Source organism: Nyctereutes procyonoides, unplaced genomic scaffold (assembly GCF_905146905.1).
Source record: "Nyctereutes procyonoides isolate TBG_1078 unplaced genomic scaffold, NYPRO_anot_genome, whole genome shotgun sequence".
NCBI classification, from domain to species: domain Eukaryota; kingdom Metazoa; phylum Chordata; class Mammalia; order Carnivora; family Canidae; genus Nyctereutes; species Nyctereutes procyonoides.
The window spans coordinates 33972891-33992306 of NW_026575135.1; the positions used below are offsets into that span (position 1 = coordinate 33972891).

Below are 19416 nucleotides of genomic sequence, written 5' to 3' on the forward strand. Positions count from 1 at the left end.
TTTTAAGATTTTAAAAAATGCATAACAAAAAATTAAAGTGCCGCAATGGATATTACTATAAAAAAGAAAAATTAAGCAATAATTGTGAATTATCCTGTCGTGTTTTAAGGCAAATGTATTTTTCTTTTCCACATAAGTTCCCAGGAAAAGAAGACTTTTGGAGCAAAAAAGTATTTTAATTTTGACATTTTAACAAATTTGACTATTTTCTTTGGGTCCATAAGGCAGAAAGGGAAAGTGTAAGATTTCTTTGAAAGGGTACATCATATTACATAATTCTGCCCATATACGGCACCTTTTGCAGGATTCCTATTTTGAGAGGCAGGGTTTTAATGCAAGGTGTGTGCCAATGTCAGAAGTTTAAAACTTATTTTAGGTAGAAGGTAATGGCTGTGGGGAAATAAACACATACTTAGCATTCCAAAACTTCTATTAATAAGCTACAGGCCATGATTGCAAAAATATAAATTAAAATAAAATTGAATTAAATTTAAAAACTAGACACAGGATAAATAGGCTAATATGGCAAAAATGACATTTTATGCACTTACAGGCTTTTATCATCAAATTACCATAGCAATTTTTAGATTAAACAGCTACTTTTAGAAGGACTTAAAAGCACTTTCTAGTGGCAATTGCTAACTGGATGACTGTACAATATGTGTAGCTTATTCTTTCAGTCTGATTATAAATCCCAAGTGTAAACCCCAGGTGATTAGAACCATAAACTGTGAACAAAGACTTCCCTGGGTGGGAAAAAGGAGAGAAAAGAGGAAATGAAAACAGAAGCAAAACATGCAGTTCAATAGAAAGAATCAAACTGCAAAGAGCCAGATGGCCCCTGCAAAGTATTGGCTCTGCTTCCCCTAGTCACTGCCCTGGCTTCTTTCTTATCATTAACTCTGCTGGGCTTTCTCAGAGTCAGATCAGACGCTGATCATCTCTTCTTTCCCATATTCTTTTTCATGATTTTTCTATAAAGATGCCCATGTATCCATTAAAGCAAGAATTCACAAGCCCTCTGAAATGATACTGCAACTTTTTTGTTTTTTATTAATACGCAAAATTTTGAAGGCCTGTGTGTGTGTGTGTACATTTCTAACGAAGGACCAAAACTTTTTATGAGATTCTCAAAAAAGGACCACTGCCCCCCTCCAAAAACCAGTATATGTCAGCAAATTAAAGTATATCAAAGGTTATTACTATAATTCAGGCTTGTTAAATTCCCACTTAGAGAATTCCCAAAAGATTACAGAGTAAGCACTCTCCTCCCCCCAACCCAAAAAAGGGTTGTATATGATGTGCCCCAAAGTGGTAGCTCCCCAAGTATGGAAGTTTTTGGAACTTCAGCAAACTTAAACATACTAATGTATTCTACTAGTTCGAATCCCTTATGGCAGCTTGACTGTATAGTACAGATGATTTAATAATGGTGTCATGCTTCTTTTATGCTAAATAAAACCAAACATCTACATCCCAAGGGATCTCTTTAGATGATATATTCAATTACTGAAATAATCAGGTCCCCCAAAAGCAAAATGCTCACTTTGACCCCCACCCCCAAAAGAGAAATTTAGATGGCCAAGTTTTTAAAATGTTACAGGATTCCAAGTAACCTCATTAAGAAGAAGTAAATGTAATAAAATTTGCATAAGAATGAAAAACAGTAACTACTCTTGCTGAAGTTTTTAAATGCTTCAAGTTTTTGTGGGTTTTTTTGTTGTTTTTTTTTAATTTTTTTAAAGACTTTATTTATTCATAGAGAGAGAGAGAGAGAGACAGAGAGAGAGAGAGAGAGAGAGGCTCAGACACAGGCAGAGAAAGAAGCAGGCACCATGCAGAGAGCCCGACATGGGACTCCAGGATCACGCCCCTGGGCTGCAGGCTGCGCTGAACCGCTGCGCCACCGCCACCGCCACCGCCACCGCCACCGCCACCGCCACCGCCACCGCCACCGGGGCTGCCCTAAATGCTTCAAGTTTTTATTTAAACTCTAATTAGTTGGAGCACCTGGGTGGCTCAGTGGTTGAGCGTCTGCCTTTGGCTCAGGGCCTGATCCCAGGGTCTTGGAACAAGTCCCGCACTGAGGTCCCCGCAGAGAGCCTGCTTCTCCCTCTGCCTGTCTCTGCCTCTCTGTCTGTGTCTCTTATGAATAAATAAACAAAATCTTTAAAATTAATTAATTAATTCTAGTTAGTTAACATATATTAGTTTCAGGAGTAGAATTCAATGATTCATCACTTACATATATGACAATAACTACTCTTAATTAAAGACTAAGAAGTCTATTTCCAGGAACTTAAAAGGAATAGCTTACCTCCAAAATAAACACGTACAAGGTAAAAACCCTAAAAATTCACTAGACTTGGTAGGCATACAAAAAGTTACAGAATAAATAAAATGTGGTACATCCATGCAATGGAATATTATTTAGCCATAAAAGGGAATGAAATATTGACGATGCTACAACATAGACAAACCTTGAAAACATTATGCTAGGTGGAAAAAGACAAGCATAAAAGGCCACAGATTGTAGGGTTCCAATTATATAAAATGCCCAGAAGACGCAAGTCCACAGATACAAAAAGTAGTATTTTCCAGGGCCTACAGAAGAGATACTAGGGAGTTACTCTTAGTGGGTAAAGACCTTCTTTTGGGGGTGATGAAAATGTTCTGGGATTAGATAGTAATAATGGTTAGACAACTTTGTGGATATAAAAAAAAATACAACACTGAACTGTAGGGTTTAAAAAGGTGAGTTTTATGGCATACAAATTATATCTCCAAAAAAAATGCACTATAAAATATTTCAGGGGCACCTGGCCACTTCAGTGGATCATGTGACTCTCAAACTCAGGGTCTTGTGTTCGAACTCCATATAGGGTGGAGAGATTAATTAAATAAATAAAACTTCAAAAATTTTTTCTCAAATTTAACTTGGCCACATACTATCTTAGATTTAGTTAACCGCTTCTTGATTTTAGAAAAATTCATGTGTATCATGTGAAGTATTAACACCAATAGAATCCTAATTAAATGAATTTCCCTTACAAAGGAAGCAAGTTCAAATCAGAACCTCATTTATTACTTCAATACACCTGGCTGATTACACCCTGTTTTTAAAGATTTTTATTTATTTATTTCCGAGAAAGCACAAGCAGGAAGAGCAGCCCAGAGGTAGGGGGGCAGGGGGCGGAAGCAGGCTCCCCATTGAGCAGGGAGCCTGATGCAAGGCTGGATCCCAGGACCTGGAGATCATGACTTGAGCTGAAGGCAGATGCTCAACTGAGTGAGCCACCCAGGGGCCTCAATTACACCCATTTTTAAAGGTGCAGATGTGGGAGGAAATAAGGCTTATGCCATTATGAAATGCCATGATCCTAGGGCTGTGAGTTCCAGCCCCATGATGGGGGTAGAGGTTACTTGAAAAAGAAAAAAAAAAATTTAATTAAAATTACCAGTGAGGGATAAAATGGACATCAGTGCCTCCAGGTGTGATATCCTAAGGCATTACTTTTATAGTATTCCAAAATGTCAATGTCATGAAAGACAAAAGAAGAAGAGAACCAATTACAGACTTTCAAAGACTAAAAAGACATGACAACTAAAGGTAACATGTGATCCTAAATTAGACCCTACACACTAAAAATACAAAGGAAAAAAGCATAAAAGGACATTTTTAAGACAAATGACAAAAGTGCAAGATGGACTATAGATTACTATATAGATGTTAAATATTCTCAATATAATAACTGTTCTCTGATTATATGAGAATACCCTTGTTCTTAGAAAATACACACTGCTGAATATACACAATCTACTAACAAATTTTTTTTAAGAATTACAGAGAGATAGAACAATAAAGCAAATGTGGCAATATTGAAAAAAAAAAAACTGGTTGAGGGAGCCCGGGTGGCTCAGCGGTGCAGGGTGTGGTCCTGGAGACCTGGGATCGGGCTCCCTGCATGGAGTCTGCCTCTCCCTCTGCCTGTGTCTCTGCCTCTCTCTCTCTCTCTCTTTCTTTCTCTCTCTCTCTGTCTCTCATGAGTAAATAAATAAAATCTTTAAAAAAAAAAAACTGACGAATCAGGGTAAATGGAATATGGGAGTCTTTTGTACTATTCATGCATCTTTCTGGAATTTTGACATTATTTTAAAATAATAAGTTAAAAAGACAGACTTTCAGTAACTCCCCACTCCTCTTTCACTAAAACCCGACGTCTCTGCCACGACGTTGGGTATTGTAGGCCATGGCCCTCTCCTGGGCCTCCATCTCGGCCTCTCCATGCCCTGAACACTGAGCTCCAGCCCCTAGGCCTCCTGTTCGGCACTCCAGAGTACCAGCTCTCTCTCTCATGGCAGCATGGAGGCCCGTGCTTCCACCTCGATCTGCCAACACTCTTTCTAGGCTCCTCCTGTGGTTGACTCCAGCTCACTCCTCAAAATGGATGGAAGAGAAAATGCAGGAGTTTAATGCTGAGAAAAAGTTAGGCATCAAAATTAAAACCAGGGCTACATTTTGATGTCCACAACCACACAGTGGTCCTCATGCATTTTGTTGCAGTACTTCTCTTGGGATTCTCATTTTCCTATGTGATAGTCCTCAGGGAGGAATGTTTGCCTCAAGAGCTAAGTGAAAAAGATCAATATGAATTATCAGGTACTTTAGCCTCTGGGACACACATCTTTACGTTCTGAAAATTAACTCTCCACCTAAATAAAGTACATAATACTGTCCAAAAAGACGAACGAATACCCAGAGTACGCATAACTAATCCACTCGGGGTATAACCGTCCATTACCCTTGGCCTCATCACCCATTTTGGAGCACACCATCTGCCAAAAGCCTTTAATATTCCCTCATTGGGATCCCTGGGTGGCGCAGCGGTTTAGCGCCTGCCTTTGGCCCAGGGCGCGATCCTGGAGACCCGGGATCGATTCCCACGTCAGGCTCCCAGTGCATGGAGCCTGCTTCTCCCTCTGCCTGTGTCTCTGCCTCTCTCTCTCATTCAGTGTGACTATAATAAATAAATAAAAATTTAAAAAATTTATAAAAAAAAAAAAATAATAATAATATTCCCTCATTCCAGAAAGTACAGCTTGATGTTGATCAGACCAAACCTTCCACAAATAAGATTTTGAACATTTGCTCTGTGTGCATGTCAGCCACTGTCTGGCACATCAGAATGCTGCACGAATTCTGAAACAAGCAGTCACTGCTCATGAATTCACAGCTACTTCTTCACTTCAGCAAAGGGAAGAGAGATCTTGAAAAGATTGCCATAATATGAATATGCAGAGGAAAAACGAAAGGCAGAAGCACATGATAAAATTCCAGGGGCAGGAAGGGAAACATGGCATAGTACAAAGCAACTGAGAAAATGCACTTCGATAATTTATGAATCGTAAAAACTTAGTTTCATTATTCATCCTCGCAATTGAAACACCACTCCAGATTTGTTCTCTGCCACACTAGGGTCAATATTCGAGAATGTTTAAGTAACTTAAGTATAAGTGTGTCACAGAAAAGTGGAGATCAAGCTAACCAACAGAAAATCCCAGACCAAACAAAGAGGGGGAAAGAAAGATAAACCTAAACCAAAGGATACATTCATAGCAGTTTTTAACAGGTTGGGGGGGCCAGGAGGTGCCTAGCTGGCTCAGTTGGTAAAACAAGCGATTCTTGATCTCAGAGTCGTGAGTTCAAGCCCCATGGTAGGTGTCAAAACGACTAAAAGTAAATAAACTTTTTTTTTTAATGCAATTATTATAAAATTGTTCACTGGTAGAAAAGAGGTTCTGGGCAGCCCCAGTGGCACAGCGGTTTAGCGCCGCCTGCAGCCCGGGGTGTGATCCTGAAGACCTGGGATCGAGTCCCACGTTGGGCTCCCTGCATGGAGCCTGCTTCTCCCTCTGTCTGTGTCTCTGCCTCTCTCTTTGTGTCTCTATGAATAAATAAATAAAATATTAAAAAAAAAAAAGAAAGAAAAGAGCTTCTAAGATTTTGAAAACTATTAAATGCCTAAAATCAGGATCACAAACCTGTTGCCCTTGGATCATATCCTATGGATAGATGGGTTTTGTCTGCTTACCATGTATTTTTAAAAAGCCAGAATTGTTTTCTGGCATTTGGTGGTCAGGAGATTTCATATAAAATGTTATTAACATCAAAAGATCAGAAGGTCTAGCAACAATGAACCCCTATTGCCTCATTTCAACAACTGGCCAGCAGTTCACCACCCTACCAGCATACTGAAAACCATCTAATCTAGGAAGCTTTGAAAAACCACCAATGCCTGAAGCTAACACTAGTCCTTCTAGGAAAAGCCCAGGCACCTGTATGTTTAAAAGCCCTTTGGAGGCTCTACTGTGCAACCAGATTCAAGATTCATGGACCGAGAATTTCATATGTAGCATATGCTATGTATAAATATGCTGTGGTATTCTTCCAGCTAACCCCATCCTAAAAAAATCATTGGAGCTGAAGCCACATTTAAACATGTCCATTTAATCTGAAGTCACAAAACAAAAGAAAGGTCCAGCTTAGCAATATGAACTTTATTAGCCATACACACTCTAGTCTAATGTAACTCAAAGCACAGTCAGTACACTACCTGTGCATCTAAATCTCGTTAAAATGCAGGTTTCCAGGCATGTTCCAGACAGACATATCAAAAACTCTGGGACAAGTTCTGGATTCACTGAAAACCAGTGTGGTTTCATAACAAGGTGGCTGGGGGCTCTCTTCCTCTCCTGCTCCAAACAAGCATCTACCATCTGACCATGAAGAACACTCACTTGCTGGGGCCACAGGATTATCTCTTTAAATAGAGCAAGGGGGTTTAAATCTCTTACAAGCTCTCTTGCATGTATACTTGGCTGGATCTCCCTGGACAGCTTTTTCCTTTAGAAATAAATGCTTGTTGGTTCTGATCTTGGCCTCTCTATTGTCTGTGCTAGATGTGGTTAAGATGAACTTAGTGCCTTGGTGCTCAGGAGGAAACAGACTTTTTGCCTCCCAAACAGGGAACAGAGGCAAGGAAGACAGGATTAAGCCCCTTTGTGTACCCCTAAGGGATTCCTTGCAGTTTCTACGTGGTACCTCTAAGCTCCCACGACCTCAAGTGATATTTCTCAATTGTGAACCACAAATGACCTGTATCCAGATCACAGCACAGCTGGGTAAACATGCTGATTCCTAAGTCTAGTATAAAACTGACGGAATAAGAATGTCCAGCAAGGGCTTGAAAAGCTGTTCCATTAACAAGCTCCCCAGGTACTTCTTAGGCACAGAAAGTTTGAGAACCAAAGGGCTCTAGGTTCAACAAAGAAAATATCCACTCTAGAGCTCCTTTCGTAAAATTCACAGGAACCAAGGGAAGCTGCTCACACCTCCCTCTCTTCACTCCCATACCGCATAACATATGCAAGGCAGCACCAACTCATTTAAAATGACCACATATTCTGTTTTACTAGAATTCAAATTAAGCAGCTATTAGGACAAGAAGTGAAAAATGCTTCAACTCCAAAACGGTATGCTATCCGAGTCCTTAAAACTATAAAAAGAACACAGATGAGTTTCATTCCCAGAAAGCTCCCAATTATGTCATACTACTACCATTTTATCTTTTTTTAAGATTTTATTTATTTATTTGACAGAGAGAGAGAGAGAGCACAAACAGGGGGAGCTGCAGGCAGAGGGAGGAGAAGCAGACTCCTGGACCAGCAAGGAGCCTGATGCAGGGTTCGATCCCTGGACCCTGGGATCATGACCTGAGCTGAAGGCAGATGCTTATTAACCAACCAAGTCACTCAGGCACCCCCTACAACTTTTTACGTTTAATTTTAAATTAATCTTACAGTATAACCAGGGAACACCTCTCAGTGGAGTTCTGGGCTTCTCATAACCCTTCTATGCTCCCATACACGGCTCATCAGTTGCCTCTCCAAAGCTGGAGGATATTCCGAACCAACATGTGGCAAAGAAGGCTGTAAAACAGCATGACAATTTCATGCTTGACTCAGGTAATCATAGCTCTCTTGAGGGGAATCTGCTCTTCAGGCTCACCTCTCCTCTGTTTCTGCCATCCACAATCCCCCCTGGAGGAACTTAAGGCTCTTATACACTCGATTACACTCTACTGATTTACAGTGCCAAACAGCCATTCACATAAGGGCTCTCCATAAACATTACTGGATTATGCCAACTCAGGTGATTGATTCTGGACCTCTTAATGTGCTGCCACTCTAAAGACACAACTTACATAACCAGTAGGATTTCAGCTCCTCGCATTGGGTTCCCTACCACACCTTGCGCCTACTCGTCCTTTAAAAAAACCAAGACCACAGTTGGAAGAACCAACTAGAGGAGGAAATGAATTATAAAGCAGGACACCACGTAAAACATTACAGGTGACTGATGGTCTAGCACTCACACACAGTAATGACAATCAGTGTGAAAGGGAGAACAATTCTAACTCTTCTGTTGACAGCATTTCCTTTTACCATCATCTAAACCAGAGCCTCTTTAACTTTTAAGGTGCCTACAGATTACCTGCAAAATCTAACTGGAATGCGGGGTGCTGATACAGGTAGTCTGAGATGGAGGACGAGACCCCACCCTCCTAACAGGCTCCCTGGTACCACTAACACCGCCACGGATCTCCGCTCTCCATAGTGTAGCAGTGGAAAGAAGTGTCAGTACCTGGGAGCGAGTTACTCGAGAATCCCGAGCCCACCCGAGACCTAAAGCAAAGAAAGAGAATCTTTTGTTCTGCAAGGTCCCAGGCGCTTAGCATGCGCAGTGGAGCGGCTGACATACCATCTCGTACTCACTGGGAATCAGAATCGCTGGATCTTTTAAAAAAGACAAATGCCTACATCTTACGGCAGAGATTGATTCAGTTGATCTGGGGTATTTAATTGTACCTATGCTTGTTTTAAAGCACACCCAGGGGGTTCTAATAAGTGGCCAGTGTTGCAAATCATTGAATTAAAAATACCCAACTGGATACTATATGTTGGCAAATTGAACTCCAATAAAAAAAAAAATTAATAAAAATAAATTAAAAAATAAAATACCCCACTGGGAGGAGGGAAATATGGAGTGCCTGCTAAAGGGTAAGGAATTTGGGGGAATGTGAAAACATTCTAAAATGATTATGGCAATGGTTGTGTAATTCTGTAAATAACCTAAAAACCACTGAATTGTATACTTTGAATGGGTTCAATCCTGTGGCATACGAATTATATCTCAATAAAACTGTTACATAAAAATTTAAAATTTTAATGGCCTTCCTATTTTAAAATAATTAACTCCCAATGAAAAACAACAAAATGGATTTCTTTTCACTCCCTTTTCTAAAGATTTTATTTACTTTGAGAGAGAGAGAATGAGCAAGAGCAGGGGGAAGGGCAAAGTTCGGGGGAGAGAATCTCAAGCAAACTTCATGCTGAGCCCAAAGCCCAACACGGAGCTAGATCTCACGACCCTGAGACCCTGAGATCGTGACCTGAGCCGAAACTAAGAGTTGGACGCTTAACCAAATGAGCTACCCAGGCATCCCTGGAATTTTTTTCTATCCTGGAATTCTGGCCTAAAAGTTTGAAATTCTTTAAAAACAACAACAAAAATGCAGATGTTTATATGACTCATCTAAAAACATTAAGATCTGCTCATCATCTTCTTAGGTTCAATTCTGCTTAAGGTAATAGATGAAAGAGAAATCTGAAATGAAAACCTTGTTATGTCATAGAGCACCACACTGTGTAAGAAAAAAAAGGAAAGAAAAGCATATTTATCATTTTGGAAAAGTTTACACACCCCAAGTTTCCAGGGTATTTTCAAAAAAATAATTTTCCTTTTGCTTCCCCAATTTAAAAATGTTAACTTACAATCTAATAAGCTAACAATGAATTAGTCGTTGTTCTTCATTATTCCAAATTTTCTGTATGTTTGAAGATATTCAGAAAAACATATTAAGAAAAAAATACATAAAATGAAAATCTGCCCTTGTTAAAAAATTGGCTTAAACTCTCAATGTACTCAATAAAAAAGATTACAAAAAAAATAAAAATAAATAAAAATAAAAATAATAAAAAAGATTACAAATAGCACTAAAATTTCAAAACAGATCATTATAAATTAGAAGACACTGTCTGCTTATTACAAAAGGAAAGTACTCTAAGAATATGTAATAAGCACCAGCTGGTATTTTGGAGACTCTCTCATAGACTCTGATAGCTGTGATGTCAAGTGTTCAAAACTATTGGTGCTACATGCTCAAGCCAATGATGGTTCATTAGTACCCAATTTATTTTCACTGTCGGATCATCAGAGCCCTGTAACCCATTTCCCCTTAGAACCAGTGCCCTTGTTTATGATCCCATGTTCATATTCTTCTGAAACAGGCACATTCTGGATGCATCGCTAAACAGTTCCTAAAACAATATACACTAGTTACATGGCATCTTCTGGGGCACTCTGCTAAGTAAGAGCCCCTCTCATAAGAAATGGCTTTCTGGGACCTTCAAGGCAATGGTTAGGGTCATCTTTACAAGTAAGTATGCATTCCCTTGTCCAAACTCTTCAATAAAATCCAATGTAATTCACTTTAAAAAAAAATTGTAAGATTTTATTTATTTATTCATGAGAGACACAGAGAAAGAGGCAGAGACATAGGCAGAGGGAGAAGCAGGCTCCCTACGGGGAGCCCAATGCAGGACTCCATCCCAGGACCCCAGGATCACGACCTGAGCCAAAGGCAGATGCTCAACCCCTGAGCCACATAGGTGCCCTGTGTATTTTCTTTTTAACATAATTCTACCATGTTACATTACATAGATGACAAAGAAAAGGCAAATCAACACTCCCACCTACTAACCTTGCCCTGGGTATTAACCCTTAGTTTCCTGTTACTTTTTATCCTACCCTCCTACCTAGCCTAAACCCCTCCTGTTTTAATTACATTTGCTCAATCAACTCTTCCAGTTTTCATAATATTGGGAAGATGGTTATAGCTATCCCAGAGCAGAAAGACTTTTGGGGAACAGATTCTAATTCCAAGGAAGCAACCCTGAAACCTATAGTGGTGATATCAGCATGTTTTCACCTCTATCTCAATCCTCTGCATCTTTGAAATACTAACTTCTTGAGAGGTCAAGACCCACCATCACTGTTGAATTAAATAATTTTTAATCAATGAGCATATCTGTTCATAACTTAGTTAACAATTCACACACACACACACACACACACACACACACACACACACACACACATGTTTTTGAAGGAAGGAGAAATGACATACCGAATGGTATATAAATTCCGAATATTCTTCTCCCCACATTGTCCTTCCTTAACAGCTTGCATTTGTAGTAATTTCATAATGGCTTTTATCAATCCATGTGTATTCCTGTAAAGAAACATAACATGTTAAATGCTATAGATACAAAGTGGATATTCCAATCAGGCACTCAAATCTACCATCTTTAAATAATTGAACACTTGCCACCCACACTGAACAATAACCACCCACGTGCATCCACCTCATTCCACAGCACAGCCAAGAGGCCTCAAGGTAGACAGCTCCCATCCAACACATTTACAAGAGAAGGGGAGCCAAAGAATCAAACCACCAACCTATCAATCACCTCCCTACACACACTTGGGGGGTATCAATCAGGAAAAAATAAACATTCACCCACATAATTGCAGGCAGTGACCACATGAGTTGCCCATACTGAATAATTAAGTCCTTCATTTATAAATATTAGTAGACCATGAATAATAACCAGACATATGAAATTGATTAGCCACTCAAAAAACTGGGCCCGGGGACCATTCAGACAAATAACCCTTAATAAAATAAAGTTAATGGGAGTGGGGAATAAACCTTAAATTTTTTCTTTATTCTCTGTAAGAGGTAAGAGGATAATATATCAAAAAAAGAAAAAAAAAAGAACAAGAAGAAAGAAAGAAAAGAAACAAAGTGAATAGCCTGTCTTTTTTTATTATTGTTAATTTTTTTTTAATTGTGACATGGAATTCTTCCTGCTTTATTGAGGTAAAATTGACAAATACAATTGTATGTTTAAAGTATATAATGCGATATATGCATACATTAATTATGGCAACCACTTTATAATTAACACATCCATCAACTCACATATTTCTTTTTTTTTTCAGTGAGAATGCTAAAAATCTACTGTCACCAATTTCAAGTATACAATATCGTATTGTTAGCTATAGTCACCATGCTGTACAAGATCCTCAGAACTTGCTCATCTTATAATTGGAAGTTTGTATCCTCTGACCAAACTCTCCCCATTTCTCCCACCCAGCCACTGGCAACTACCATTCTACTGTTTCTATGAGTTTGGATTTTCTTTTTTTTTTTAATTCTACATATAAATGTTACCATTCAGAATTTGTTTTTCTCTGTCTAGGTTATTTTATTTAGCATAATGTCTTCTAGTTTCATCCATGTTGTCACAAACTAGCCTGCCCTTTTAAAATCAGATTCTTCCTGGGAATGAAAAAGAAATCTTAGAAATAAAAAAATACCACCTGTTAAATTAAAAAAAAAAGTAATTATTTTTTTAAATCCTGGTTGTTCATATTTATGGAGCATCCATTGTAAACGAAGTACTCCCCGAAGTGCTTAACATGTATTATGTCATTTACTATCCAAAATATAGTAAGTTACAAATCATTGTTAACTTTATTTTTAGACTAGGACTTAATTAATTGCTATCATTTGGAAAAATTATGTGAGGTGTTATTTACTCTTTTATGACATTTAAGGTCTTCCAACTAACATAAAATTTGCCCAAACCATCCAATACAGTAGCCAACAGCCACACGGAGCACATGTAATGTGGCTAATCCAAATGGAGATGTGCTATAAATGTAAAATACACGATGGATTTTGAAGACTTAAGAAACAAAAAAGAATTACAAAAAAATTACATGCATAATTTTTTATACTGACCGTACATGGAAATAATATTCTCAGTACATGGGGCACACAATATATATAATTAAAATTAACATCACCTGTTTCTTTTTACCTATTAATGTGACTATGAAAAAATCTTGAATTATATATGTGGCTCACATTTGTAACTCAACTTTCCTTATCTAATAATTTACTTTTCATATGATTAGAATTTTAGAGAAAACAGATAACAGACCTATGATTTTTTTTATTGAAGAATAATTAACATACAGTGTTATATTAGTTTCAGGCATACAATATAATGATTCAACAATTCTGTACACATCACAGCGCTCATCAAGACAAGTGTACTCTTAATCCCCTTTATCTCACTCATCCTCTCACCACCCCCCTTCCTCTGGCAACCATCAGTTTGTTCTCTGTATTTTAAGAGTCTGTTTTTTAGTTTATCTCTATTTTTCTTTGTTCATTTGTTTTGTTTCTTAAATTCCACATAAGTGAAATCATATGGTATTTATCCTTCTCTGACTTATCTCTGACTTATCTCACTTAGCATGGTGGACCTCTAGGTCCATCCATGCTGTTACAAATGGCAGAATTTCAATCTTTTTTATGGATGAGTAATATTCCATTGTGGGGATCCCTGGGTGGCGCAGGGGTTTGGCGCCTGCCTTTGGCCCAGGGCGCGATCCTGGAAACCCGGGATCGAATCCCACGTTGGGCTCCCAGTGCATGCAGCCTGCTTCTCCCTCTGCCTGTGTCTCTGCCTCTCTCTCTCTCACTGTGTGCCTATCATAAATAAAATAAAATAAAATAAAGATTCTTTAAAAAAAAAAAATTCCATTGTGTATATATAACATACATTCTTTATCCATTCACCTATCAATAAACAATTGAGCTGCATCTATATCTTGACTACTATAAATAATGCTGTAAAAAACTAGGGGTGGGCAGCCCTGGTGGTGCAGCAGTTTAGCACCGCCTGCAGCCCGGGGTGTGATCCTGGAGACCCGGGATCGAGTCCCACATTGGGTTCCCTGCATGGAGCCTGCTTCTCCCTCTGCCTGTGTCTCTGCCTCTCTCTCTCTGTGTGTGTCTCTATGAATAAATAAATAAAATCTAAAAAAAAAAAAAACACATAGGGGTGCATATATCTTTTCTAACTAGTGTTTTCATTTTCTTTGAGTAAATACCCAGTAGTGGAATTACTGGCCATATGGTAATTCTATTTTTAATTTTTTGAGGAACCTCCATACAGACATGATTTTTAATCAGTTTCAGTCACCTACTCCTTTATCAAAGCAATAGAATCCCAGAAAAAAACACATACATCATATTTGTATTTCATTCACAGAACTACTGAGGCTAATAAATGAACTCCAGTTTTCTTTTTTTTTTTTTTTAAGTTTATTTATTTTTAGCAATCTCTACACTCAACATGGGGCTGGAACTCATGACCCCAAGATCAAGAGCTGCATGCTCTACCAATTGAACCAACCAGTGCCCCTAAACTCCAGTTTTCTAACCATTAAGTTAGGTCATGTTTGGTCTTATTTATGGATCCAGATCTTACTGTGTGAATAAGTAAGCATACTATATTTTAAGTGAGAGTGTAGCATGAATAGATTTTAAGTTTTGAAAAATGATGGCATCAATCAAATAGCAAATCCATGCAAATAGCGGTTAAATTCAATCGAATAATTACTTAAATTATTATTATCTCAAGTGGGCTGAGAGGGATGATTTCAGCTTAACTTTTATTTAAACCCCTGCTTTAATTCTAATTAGCTAGGGAATTTTGGGTGAGGCATTTAACACCTAGAAGCCACAACATTCTCATCTGTACAATCTAGAATCATGATAATAAGCCCATCTCTTGGGTTGTTATAAAGTATAAATAAGAATAAAAATATGTCATTAAATCACCTATTTTTTCAAGAAATGTGGTAATCTAATACATGTCAACTATATCATAAAGATTATATAATGCTTTTCCCTCTTTACAGGTGATGCTACGCAAACACAAAAGTCAGAGTTCATCAATGCTCAAAACTGGAATGTGCCTAAAACCACCTACAAATCCAAACCTATCCTAAATCCTATTATTTTCCATCTCTCCTCACAAAACCCTATTTTTCTTGTTTTTCAAGCCATTGCTACACTGCATTTGAGATCTGCTCTTAAAAAACTAAATTTCTCTTGAATTCTGTATGATTGTGAAGAGGTTACAATAATAATTCAGTACTGAAAATCAAAATGGTAAAATAGAAGAAAACATAACCACTAGAGAAGCAAAAATCAGGGATCCCTGGGTGGCGCAGTGGTTTGGCGCCTGCCTTTGGCCCAGGGCGCGATCCTGGAGACCCGGGATCGAATACCACGTCGGGCTCCGGGTGCATGGAGCCTGCTTCTCTGCCTATGTCTCTGCCTCTTTCTCTCTCTCTCTCTCTGTGACTATCATAAAAAAAAAAGAAGAAGAAGAAGAAGAAGCAAAAATCAAAGACAGAATAGAAAAATTTTTCATTGAATCTGTGTCTTCAAATTAAAAAGGCTACCAAGTGCTAGGCAAGATTCCTGAAAAATATAATTGCTGACATTTGTCAAACCCAAAGATAAAAGGAAAATCCTATAAACTCTCAGATTTTATAAAATAAAATTTATAAAACAAAGACCATCAGACTGACATCATTTCTAATTTGGCATCAGAACTCCCACATGCAACACTGAAAGAAGAAATATATATGGAATTATAAGGGAAAGGTTTATGTAACTTAAAGTGTAACCCTCCCCAAAAAACTAAGAGTAAAATATGAAAACAAAAATACTTTCAGACATAATACACTGAAATTCTTCTTAAAGAAGTTCTCCAGTTACAAGATAATGTGTGATGACTGCACAAAACCACTGAGTTATACACTTTCAAAGGATGATTTTCTACTATGAAAATTATATCTCAATAAGGCCGTTATTTAAAAAAAAAAGAAAGAAAAAAGATAAAGCATAAGAAAGAACTGACAAAATAGACTACAAAAACTGGTCAGAATGAATACAAAAAAACTTATCAAGTCTTTAACATTTTCAAATGTGACTATAAGGTTTAAAGCAATTGTTTGGATAGGATTTGGAGGGGAAGGGGAGAATGTGAAAAAGAACAAGAGGAAAAGACAAACTATGACTAAAATTCCAGATAGTTTTAGCAAAGTTAGTGGGGAGGGTTTTCAAGGTAGAAAGAACATTAAGACAAGAGACCAAAATATTTAACAACATAATACAACAAAGCGTTAGCATCCAAAAAAAAAACAAGAAAAACAACAAAATAAGACTAATCATATAATATCAAGATGAGCAAAGAATAGTTATGCAAATCACAGAAGAATAAGGTTCGAAATATCCACTGTTGATGAGTGTATGGGGCAATAAGCAGTTTCAGGTTGAGGTGCTTGTTGTTTTGTTTTGTTTTGTTTTTTAAAGTAATTTCTACACCCAATGTGGAGCTTGAACTCACAACCCTGAAATCAAGTTGTATGTCTTCCCAACTGAGCCAGCCAGGTGTCCCCATTAGTTGTTCAGTTTGTATGCAGAGTAAATAGGCAGTATCCATAAATGTTTAAATCCATAAAAAAATTCTAAATGTACATACCCTTTCTCCTACAAACCACTTCTAAGAACCCATCATAAAGAAATACCCTTACATACCCAAAGGAAGGTCTTACACTGCATTTCTTATCTTAAAAGATGAAGAAGAAAAACATGTTTGTCAATAGAGAAGTGTTTAAAATATGATACATTCAGGGCACCTGGGTGACTAAGTCCACTAAGCATCCAACTCTTGGTTTCAGCTCAGGTCATGATCTGAGAGTTGTGAGATGGAGTCCCACCTTGGGCTCCTTCCTCAGCAGGGAGTCTGCTCTTCACCCTCTCCCCTTCTGCTCCCCTGTCTTGTACACACATGCACCCGTGCTCTCTCTGTCTCAAATAAATAAAAATCTTTAAAAATAAAGATAAAACATGATATATTCATAAGAGTACTCCACAGCTGTTAACAAAAATGCAAATAGATGTATGAAAAGGTGTCTAATACCCGTTAAGTGAAAAATGCAAGTTTTAGAACAATATACATATGAATGGATTATCCAATTTTTTTTTTAAGATTTTATCTATTTATTCATGAAAGACACAGAAAGAGAGGCAGAGACATAGGCAGAAGGAGAAGCAGGATCCCTGTGGGGACCTTGATGCAGGACTCAATCCCAGGACCCCGGGATCACGACCTGAGCCAAAGGCAGATGCTCAACACTGAGCCACCCAGGTGCCCCAGATTATCCAATTTTAAAACACTTGGGGTGTACATACTTATAAATACTGTCTTTATAGGTCTAGAAATGGGGCTTCAATTTCATTATAATTAGGTGGTCCCTGACTCCATGTGCCTGATCCTGACTCCAGATCATCACACCCTAACTCCTTCTATATTCTAGAAGAAACCAAGTTAAAAGATTTGAAGAAGCCTCTGAGACATAGTACCAGCCCTGAGTCCTCCACTTGCAGTTTTCACCAGAGCCCAAAAAGAAAGTGAATTTTTAAAAAAGGAGAGAAATGACCAAAAAGGACAAGTTTTACCGCTTACTACTTTAGCTACCTCCGAGTACCTTACTACTTTAGCTACCTCTGAGTGAAAACATTCAAAAATGTATGCACTACTTTTATTTTTTTATTAGTGAAAAAGGGGGGGGGGGGGTTTATAACCTCACAGTGAAGAAGGATTTGTTGAACACAAATAAAAGAGTAAATCTGATCTCCTAGATGGATAACATGAGCAGAAATTTAAATAAACTATGAAATAACCACAGTATCTTTTATTTAGAACCTATTGTTAGCCACAGTTTGGCACAGACACAAAAACATGTTAATATGAAGATTTAGACTTCTGAGGAACATTCTCAGGAATTAGAATTAGCCCTCAGACAAGCAGGCTGTCTGTGTTTAAAGTACACAGAAGAGTTCTTTAACGAATCAAAGTGAGGGCTTTCATCAGGACAGAAACGATCTGGTTACATATTATGACTAACTTATTCATAGTATAATGTATCACTAGATATTCCCACATCACTGTCGGAATTGTGCATCAAATTCAACTCGTAAAACCTACTCATGTTCTTCCCACAAAACTTTTTTTCAATGTTCCCTATCTACCTGTTAGGCAACTCAAAAATCAAGAAGTCATCGTTAACATGCTCCTTTCAGACACCCTCATATTTAATCCACCTCAAATGCTTCACCCCTTCTTCTTCTTTTTTTTTTTTAATTTATTTGAGATAGAGAGAGAGAGCATGGGATGGAGGAGCAGAGAGAGAGAGTACTGCTAAGCAGACTCCACACTGAGCACAGAGCTCAGCTCTGTCTCGATCTAATGTCCCTGAGAACATGACCTAAGCCAAAACCAAGAGTCAGAAGCTTAACTGACTGCACTACTCAGGTGGCCCAAACTCACCCCTTCTATATCTCACAAATCCATCTATTTCCCTCCATCTCTAGAGCAAGCAGGTATCTTCCTTCATCTGATCTACAGCAATAGCCTCTAAACTCATCTCCTTATATTCACTCTACCTGCCTACCCAAAACCCAACACTTTGAATACTTTGTGCATATCGCAGCCAGAGTGGCCTTTTTGAAACGCCTAGTATCCACTAGATGAATACTTCAATATTTATGCTCAGCACTCAGGATAAAATCCTCAAGATTAGCCATTGTGACCTGCATTGTCTGGCCCATACCTACCTTCCAGCTTCATTTCAAACCACTCTTCCCTTACATTTGAGATTCTTTTTTTTTTTTTTTGTCAAGATTTTATTCATTTATTTGAGAGAGACAGACAGACAGATAGTACCTGTAGGAGCAGGGAGAGAGGCAGAGGGACAAGCAGACTCCCTGCTGAGCATGGGGCTCAACACAGGACTCCAATGGGGCTGGATCCAAGGACCCTGAGATCATGATCTGAGCTGAAGACACTTACTTGACTGAGCCACCAAAGGGCCCCAGCTTTTGACATTCTTCTAGGCCTTCCTACAAGCCATCTTCCCTCCCACCCAGGACTTGGCACATGGTATTTCCTATAATGGAAAAGCCTACCCTCTATTTGCCTACATAAGTTCTATTCATTCCTCAATCTCATCTTAGGAAAGCTTTTCTGGAGCTCCATGACAATACTAAAGGGACTTCCAGCACAGTGTACTGTGTCTGAATATAACTGAATACATAACTGTGCAGCTATGGATCACGGCAGTCCCTGTCTCCAAAAGCATCATGAGTATAACGACTATGTCTGCTTTCCTCACCATGATATCACAGTACCAAGCACAGGTATAGGAGGTGGTCAATAAATATGTTAATTAAAAGATGGATAGCTAGATGGAAGACAGCTAAGGTACTGCCTTGCTTGACTACAGAGGTGACCTCT

At 38.3% G+C, this 19416-nt stretch overlaps 1 protein-coding gene across 2 annotated transcripts in view; it reads right to left on the bottom strand.

Annotated features, from left to right (window-relative positions):
* FOCAD (focadhesin) overlaps positions 1-19416 on the bottom strand; it is a 312624-nt gene that overhangs the window by 244553 nt on the left and 48655 nt on the right. For both annotated transcript variants that reach the window (XM_055301666.1, XM_055301665.1), the window contains exon 5: positions 11310-11414. In XM_055301666.1, coding sequence (XP_055157641.1) covers positions 11310-11414 — 105 coding nt within the window. The remainder of the gene's footprint in view (positions 1-11309; positions 11415-19416) is intronic.